Source organism: Mauremys mutica, chromosome 10, assembly GCF_020497125.1.
Source record: "Mauremys mutica isolate MM-2020 ecotype Southern chromosome 10, ASM2049712v1, whole genome shotgun sequence".
NCBI classification, from domain to species: Eukaryota; Metazoa; Chordata; order Testudines; family Geoemydidae; genus Mauremys; species Mauremys mutica.
The window spans coordinates 38,407,462-38,416,162 of record NC_059081.1 but is presented as its reverse complement, the minus strand read 5'-3'; the positions used below and the strand labels follow the sequence as shown (position 1 = coordinate 38,416,162).

Here is an 8,701-nt window from a genome sequence, read left to right as displayed (position 1 = left end):
CTCTTTAGCATGGTAAATCTCTGCATATAAATAAGCAAATATTTCATAGACCTAGAATTGAACAGTTATCTTGCTGTAAAACTATTACATTTAATTCCTTTTCACAAAGTCATTTAACAATAATATACACAATCTACACAAATTAATCTCTAAAAATACAGCAATAATATACCTGGTACAATGACTCTGCTACTATTATCCCCTGCTATGACACTAAAAGGGAGATACAACTATCTTACTGGGGGGTGCTTTTAGGATCCATTGTTTTTGTATGTGAGAGAAGCACCAACAATAAGGTTTAATACTATTAAACATTTTCCTTAGCTCCTAAGAAGCTACATTTTAAAAAATGTTTCTTTATAGCTATTTGCATTTGTTAGACTGATCTGCCGCACATTGTCCACATCATTAACTGTTGAAAGAAAAGTTAGTTCTCTTAAAGTGGAAAACATGCTGTGGCTTAGTTCTAAATTCATTACCATTTATATATATATATATATATATATATATATATACTGTACATACATATTGTACAGAGTTCTTAATTCTCTATTTTAATACTTATTAGTTTCCTGCTGACTATAATAAACAGACTAAAATAAGGATCAATAGTACACTTCAAGATAATATATTTTCCTTCAGTAAAATGACCTACCAATACATATATATTTCAGTAACCCATAGGTGCTGGAACTAGGGCTACTGGGTGTGTGTGGGGGCTACTGCACCCCCTGGCTTGAAATGGTTTCCATCATATACTGGGTTTACAGTTTGGTTCAATGGCTCTCAGCACTCCCAGTATACAAATTGTTCCAGCACCTCTGCAGTAACCTACAGATTTTTTTGTGTTAGAGTGTCTTAGGAGAGTGGAACATTTAGAAAGGGAATTTCCTTAAAGGGTATTCTGCAGAACTGGGTAAAAAATAGCCAGTGCTGGAAAACAGTGGTCTAGAGGAATAAATAGTTTGCCAAGAGTATTACAGATCCTGCCCCAATCTTTCTATTTCTTCAATGAGGAAGTCAATGTCAGACTTAGTTGCCGCCGGGTTTGAGACAACCATTCGGAAGAAGTTGACTTTATCTCCCTGTGGCTGATATCCAACCATTGTGGTACCTGACTCCATCATCAGAGCTTTGATTTTCGGTGCCACCTTTATAATTAAAACAAAACAGGAAAGCAATTTATAACCCTTTTCCTTTCTTACTAGTCACCATACTTCTTAATTTAGAAAAGAGAGCAATTACACCAGAGATAGATGTTTACATAAAACTGTAGAAAGAAAATGCTTGATTACATATTTTATGTATATATAATAGTGATATGTAAATTAGATGTTTATATTCTTCCATACTTAATAATCTAAGATGTTATGATTAACAACGATGTCAACTTAAAAAACATAGCTTAAGCAAACTATTCCTTATTAAGCTACTAATAACATCTTAGAGTACTGGAAGAATTTACAAATCTAAATTTACGTGTCACTATTTATTCTTCTGATTAATTATTGGAATTCTTATAGTTTGGACAATGAAAAGTAACAAAGCCAATTTCACTCTGGTTTATAGTCTCATTTTCAACTTCTTAATGCTTCAGTATTTGGATGACAAACACTGAAAGTGCGTCGTTAACTGTTAAAACAGGTCAGGAAAAGAATTCATTGGAAAATTTTAACAAACATGACTTCCTTTTGTCTTTGTAGGAATTTTCAGTGGAAATTGTAGACTTTGTATCAAAAAACAAGGAAAGGAGACACTTTCCGTTACAATTTTTGTTTACTCAGAAAGCCTTTTTTCAGCCAGCCCTATTGTATAAAGAAAACTTTCAACTGGTATTTTTTTTTTAAATCATGGAAACATTTGGATTGGTTTTACAGCACCATGAAGTTATTACAATTATCTTCTTTATTTTCACTTTCAAAGAAAAAAATCCATCAAAGTCTTAACAGTTGCACGGTATCTGTCAATAAAGAGCAGAGCACCTTGCCTTTCCTTGCCTAATTATGGGCCAGATTCTGCCACCCTTATACATCTTGAGTAGTACTCCACGTGAATAAGGGTGACACAATTTAGTCTTGTGAAATCTGGGGTCTATCTGAGAAGACTCGGTAGAGTACACAGGCAAGTTAAAACGATGTTTCCCAGAACTACTTCACCCCTGACCTAGTCCCTGCCATTCAGTGTCTATCTCTGGGTGCCATTTGACACTTTTTCCTTGATGTCTTAGGCCTGGTCTACACTAGTGGGGGGGGTTCGATCTAAGGTACGCAACTTCAGCTACGCGAATAGCATAGCTGAAGTCGAAGTACCTTAGTTCGAATTACTTACCCGTCCTCACGGCGCGGGATCGACGTCTGCGGCTCCCCCGTCGACTCTGCCACCACCGTTCACGGTGGTGGAGTTCCGGAGTCGACGGGAGCACGTTCGGAGTTCGATATATCGCGTCTAGATGAGACGCGATATATCGAACTCCGAGAAATCGATTGCTACCCGCCGATATGGCGGGTAGTGAAGACGTACCCTCACAATGTCTCATCACTAGCTCATTCTTAACATGGTCAGATCAAACACTTTATCTTTCTTCACAGACTTTTCCCTCTCCCTCTCTTTTCTATCACTGTTGGCAATTCCATTAGTCATCTTGTCCCATAGATTCACACAAGTAATTTTATTAATTCCTCCCTGTCCTTCTTTCCTCGCAGTGATGCTGCCACAAAATCCTGCTGGTTCTTCCTCTACAATATCACCAATTTGCCTTCTCCTTTCTATTCCCACCACAAAAAACTCTTGGTCAGGGTCTGATTATCTCATCTTGACAACTGTAATCTCTTTTTCTCTCTTGTATTCTTAACCTCACCGCAATCTGAACTATCCAAAATGCTGCCACAAAACAATATACTTTAGAAGAACTGGATACGTTCCATGTCTGATTTCAAAGGAGAAATATAACTTCAGCCCCAATAAGAACAGGAGACGAAGTGTCAAGGTCCAGAGGCCAGTCATAACATGGAACTCTGGGGTAGAGCTGGTCTGCAATTTTCCAGTGAAATAGGTTTAGAAAATGCTGATTTGTTGTACCCAAAGTGTTTCATAGCAATGTATGGGATTCAACAAACTGACTAGCCACCTGCCCGGGTTCCTGCCAGCTCAGCTGGTGTGCTGCTGAGGAGCACAGGCTTCCATGGTTCACAGCTCAGAGGCAGTCCTACCAAGGAGACTGCTCCTGGAGCCCACAGATTCCAGGATCCTGGGCTCGATGGCTCTCTGAGCTGTTGACTCCCCAGGCTGCAGGGACTGGGCAGTCCAGGGAGATAGCTGGCCTAGGAGTCTCAAAACCCTGGGGTTCCTGGTCCTAGACAGTCTGCATGATGTGGCTGCCCAAAAACATAGACCCTTGAAAATCTGACAGATGTGGACTGAAAGGGACATTATTCTTGTCACTTTCACCCATCACTGAAAAGCAGCTGTGAAAATGACAAGAATCATTGTCAAGAATCATGACAATCTCAGTGAGCAGCTGCCAGGGTCCTGCAGGAAATAATTATTTTGGGAAATACCATGGACTGGCATTTCCAGAACAACGATTTTACAGAATTCCCCATTCCCTTGCTAAATGGAAATCCCAAATTTCCATCAACTCTATTTTGGAAACCTGGCTCAGAATCTGCACATGCAGAGATATGTTATTTTAGATAAATAGAACCCTTTGGCTTAGAAATGAATCAATATATTTTACATTTAATGTGAGCTGCATACCCTGTGTAGCTTTTCTCTTCTCTCCTCAGAGTCTGGTATGCCCCTGAGACTCTGAGGAATGTACCAGAAACATACATTTGTGTGTTCAGGCTGAAAAAAGAAAAAACAAACACATAAGTGAATAAACATAACAGGAATATATGGATCACCCACACCAATCTCCTGAAGGACAATAAATTGTTATTGAATATTTTATTACAGAAGTAGAGTCCATACATTTTATTAAGGCTATTAATTCTATATATTAAGAAACAATACATTCTGTATAATATTGCTACTTCAGTCTACTTGCAGCCGCCATCTTGGATTCACTATGCATTGTCCCTTTTACAATATTCTAGAGTGCTCATGAAGTACAAACATTGTTCAACACTTATGTAATTTTAAGAGGATGTCCCTTCCAAGATTCCAGTGCCAGACAGCCCCCGGTCGTATTCAGTGACATTGTACACAGGCAGGTCTGTCTTTTGGTAACTGATTTTCCTCCTCTTAGTAAGTGAAGAGACAAAGTGTGTATCAACCAAGACTTTATGCAGAGGCACCAGCAGCAGAGGAGGTAGCAGCTTTCAGAGAACCAAGAGTGACAACCTCTGGAATGTCAGCATGAATAGGCTTTATTAAGGCCATCTTCATACCCTAATCTGAGAAGCCACACCAGTTCCTCTGCACTACATTCTTATGAGAATCTGGCTCTTTGTTGATAAATACCATCTGAAGTGTTCAGCTTGTGGCCCAATACAGTCCTTGAAGGTGAAAAGAAAAGAAAAGAAAAGAAAAGAAAAGAGGGGAGGAATCCCTGTGTTCATAATTGAAATCCATATAGAAGTTCAGTATGTGTCTGGCCAAAAGTCTGCCCATATGTCAGTGGCCATGTTGTTCTTTTTCATACATAGCTATGAGCTCTTGAGAAACCTATAGAAATTTCAAGATTGCTCCAATAAATGTATACAAACTTAGTTCCCAGATGTCAAGTTACATGAAAAATATTTTTGGTCTATGTAATGACTTACCTCTCCATCAAAAACCATCTCATATTCTTCCCTGTTTTTAATTTTAGTATAGAGGTACTCTGACAATTCCAGACATTTGTTGATCTGATTTTCAAATCCTACTGTACCCTATTTTAAAAAGAAAATGTTGTATTAGTTAAAAAAAGTTTTCCCTCTTTTCTTGTACCATCTAGCCATTTCTAGTAATTAGGTTTGGACAGAAAATAAAATATATAACAGGACTATCATTTTGCAAGTTAAAAGTTAAAGGATGACCACAGAAATAAAGAATACTTTTAGTGAAACTTATTTTGTAAATAGTGAAATTCACATGGTTACATGTGATCTACAAAAGAATTACTATTTTGTTTGTGCACTATTTTGTTTTTAAAAGAACTTTATGGTGATAAATAAATAAAAATAAATAAAAATAAATAGATGAATAAATTTTTTAAGAAGATAAATATTTCAGCTTGTTTTTTTTTTTGCCTTCAAAATATCAGGAATATTAAATCTTGGCTCCTCTGTTTTTACTGGAGGACTAGAGAATTGGGGAGAGTTTTAAATCTTTTCTCCCAGTTGTTGGTCAGGAATTTGCATTAAGAAAAACAAGCTAGAAAGCAAATAAGGAGTTTTAAATAGTTTGACTGAAAATCCATTTCCCCACTCAGTTGCTCAATTTTCCAGCTGGTCTTTTGTAATGTCATAATCCCACCCATTCTCCAGTCCTCCAAACAAATAAACAAACAAACAAACAAGCAAAAACAACCCTGGAAAAATAAAGCTTTAAAAAAAACCCAGACCACCTTTGTGCTTCATTGAAAAGGTAAATAAGGGCATGTACACATTTTTTCCCCCTTGCAGGTCACCTTTCAGCACCGGTGAATCCCTTAATGCCACCCTCATTATGTATCTGTGGTGCAGGTTCTCTATACTGGGATAAAATTCACACTGAAAGAATATTTGCAAGATGATTCAAGGGCTTAGATAAATATCGCATTAAGACCACTGTCTATTTTGGAGGCAAATTTGTGCTCATTTTTGGCAGCTGTTAATGCTGGAAGAAAAACCTCCACAGCTTCCAATGTATCATTATTCCAAAAAATGACCCCAAGGCTGTTGTTGCAATATATATAACATCCAATTTACTAGAAGTGAGTCAAACCCAAAATCTCAGAGTTGATAGCTTTGAGAAAGGCAGCCTCTATAAAAGACCCAGACCAAAATGCTGAGTCTGAGTGCCTCAATTTTTCAGAAATTTGAATTTCTTCAGTTGAATTTTGTGGTGTGGTCTGGGGTCTACAATTTGTTTTAAGAAAGAATCATAAACATCCTACTCCACTTCTGAAGTGTAAATATGGCCTTATCACACTATTGCTTAGATGTAAGCTCGTTGGGGCTGAAGACAAAAAAAAAGAATAATAGGTAATAATTGGAGATATAACAATCTCCTAGAACTGGAAGGGACCTTGAAAGGTCATCAAGTCCAGCCCCCTGCCTTCACTAGCAGGACCAATTTTTGCCCCAGATCCCTAAGTGGTCCCCTCAAGGATTGAACTCACAACCCTGAGTTTAGCAGGCCAATGCTCAAACCACTGAGCTATCCCCCCCTCTTTATGTACTTATACAGCACCTACTACATTGGGTTTCTGTTCCATGACTGGGGCTTCTACGCACTAAAACAATGCAAATAATAAATAGTAATAATATTAAACACAACAGTCTCCCTCCTATTCTCCCTCTCTGCACCAGTGACTGGCAGTCAGGTTCTTCACACACCACACTGGTGCTCTAGCCTCTCTCTGACAGGCAGAGGAGAATTTTGCACTTCACATCTGTTCTATATTCATGCTTGATTTTGGTGTGCTAAATGGCTCTCAACCATGAGTGGCCGGTGAACTGGCCGTTGTTGAGGCTAGCCCCTGGCCCTTCCCCTTCTGCCCTAGGAACTGCACCTCCCCTGCATGAGCGCAAAGCACCCTCATCGCAGCCCCCGATCCCAGCCCTGGGCCACCTAAGCACCCCCAGCCCTGTAGGGCCCAGCGGCATGGCAGCAGTGCCCCCAACCCCGGAGTTCCAGGTGGCTGGGAGGTGCAGTCCAGTGCCCCCGCCCCAGAATGCCAGGCAGCCAGGAGGTGTGGTCCAAGTGCCAGGTGGGCAGCGCAGCCCTGGCCCCAGTGCCAGCTGCCCCAAGTCCTAGTGGCAGGCCAGCCCATCCCAGCCCCAGCCAGCCTGGGCCACGGTAGAGCGCCGGGAACTGCAGGAGGGAGCCTGGGGGTGGAGCCTGGATGAAGCCATGCCAGGCTGTTTGGGGATGCACAGTCTCCCCTGGCCTCTGATACCCGCTGCCCAGGCTCTCAAACACAAAAGAGAATGTTTGTAGTGAGGTTGGCCTGCCAAGAGAGGGCCACAGGGTGGGCAGAATGACTGCTGATTTTGTCGAAGAAAGCCAAAGGCACTGAAAACACACGCTAGACTGATTTTTAGAAGGCCAACTGATCTATGGGTGCCTCAGGGTTGACAGGGTTCTGTAGTCAGTCAATGGTGATTAGTATTATACATATAACATTTTCAAGTTATGGGTCAGAGTTCAATTTTAATTAATCATAGGTGGATTTATGTTCTGGAGCTGCAGCCTCAAAAAGGTTTGATTTGGAGAAAGAATTGGTACTCAGTGTACTCAGAACTGCCACCAAATCTGTGTTGGATACCACAGCAATTGGTAAAATGAACACAAGTAAAGATAATTTAGGATGTTCCAATAATTCTTCATGCTTTTGCAAATCTGAATGTTAATATTCAGTTGTATTTCCTTTGCTGCAGTATTTTTAAAGACACTCTGGTAACTCAGAGAAAACTTTGAAAAAATATTTTGTTTAAAAAACAGAAATAGAGAAGCATACTTGTTATTTGCTTCCCTCACTCTTAATATTAAAGAAATTTGTAGTAAACAGGAGCTTTTATTCATCAGAGGTTATGTGCTGTTTAATCCTCCTCTGAAGTCAAAATCATCTTTATATAAATTTAGAGTGTGCCACAGCAATAATTATGATTTTATAAAGGATTAGACTGTGGCCACCTTATCAACTGAATCACACATTTAGGTAATTTTGCCTGACTGAGCACTGCAGGAATGGCCACAGAGTATTACAATTTCATGTAGAGAGCAAGAAAGAAGTATTAACAGGAAGAAAATGTGTTTACCTGCAAATTTGGGTCCCCGATCCCATAAATTCTTATGCACGTGCTCAACATTAGTCACATAAGAAGCCACATAAACTTCAATGTGATTAATGTTAAGCATGAGCCTGAGTGTTTGCTGTCTCAGGGCCTTGGGAACCAATCCAGCTGTCCTTTGTCAGGCAAAGCTCTTCAGAGAACCAAACTTTGTTTTCTAAGTTTTCCATAAAGTCCAAACAACTCTTTTAAAGAAACAATGTAGGTATTTTCTCTCTTACATACACACAAATTAAATATATTTCTGAGTCATTTTAATTGGACATTTATTGTTTACCTTGGCTTTCCACATCAACCAGAATTTGAAAATGTCCACATGACGACCACATTGTATTGCTTTATCTCCAGTGTCATAGGATATATCATATTGTTTATCTTGCTGGAACAGATATCCTGCACACATCTGATTGCAACCTTGAAGTATACCCTATTATGAAAAAGCAAAAATATATAACGCATATGTAAATATATCCATTGAATATGTCCATTGAATATATACAAACAAAAATATATTGTAGAAAAATTGTACTTTTAGGGACCACATTTTCAGATACTGACCTGCTTTTGAGGGCGCAAGCTGTAGACATAATTTTGTGCTCTCAAGTTGGTCATTTAGATGTCTAAGTTCCTGATTATTCAAGTGGTGAAGCTGCATGCATATCACACTGAGACATTACATGCATATCACACTGAGATAAAAATAAGTTTTAACAATACTT

General features: G+C 39.2%; 1 protein-coding gene across 2 annotated transcripts in view; it reads right to left on the bottom strand.

The window, feature by feature from the left end:
• Positions 1 to 791: 791 nt before the first annotated feature.
• GAD1 (glutamate decarboxylase 1) overlaps positions 792 to 8,701 on the bottom strand; it is a 51,400-nt gene continuing 43,490 nt past the window's right edge. For both annotated transcript variants that reach the window (XM_045032865.1, XM_045032866.1), the window contains 4 exons: positions 8,260 to 8,409; positions 4,767 to 4,874; positions 3,757 to 3,846; positions 792 to 1,151 (listed from right to left, as the gene is read on the bottom strand). In XM_045032865.1, the coding sequence (XP_044888800.1) occupies positions 978 to 1,151; positions 3,757 to 3,846; positions 4,767 to 4,874; positions 8,260 to 8,409 (522 nt within the window). In that variant the 3' untranslated portion in view covers positions 792 to 977. The remainder of the gene's footprint in view (positions 1,152 to 3,756; positions 3,847 to 4,766; positions 4,875 to 8,259; positions 8,410 to 8,701) is intronic.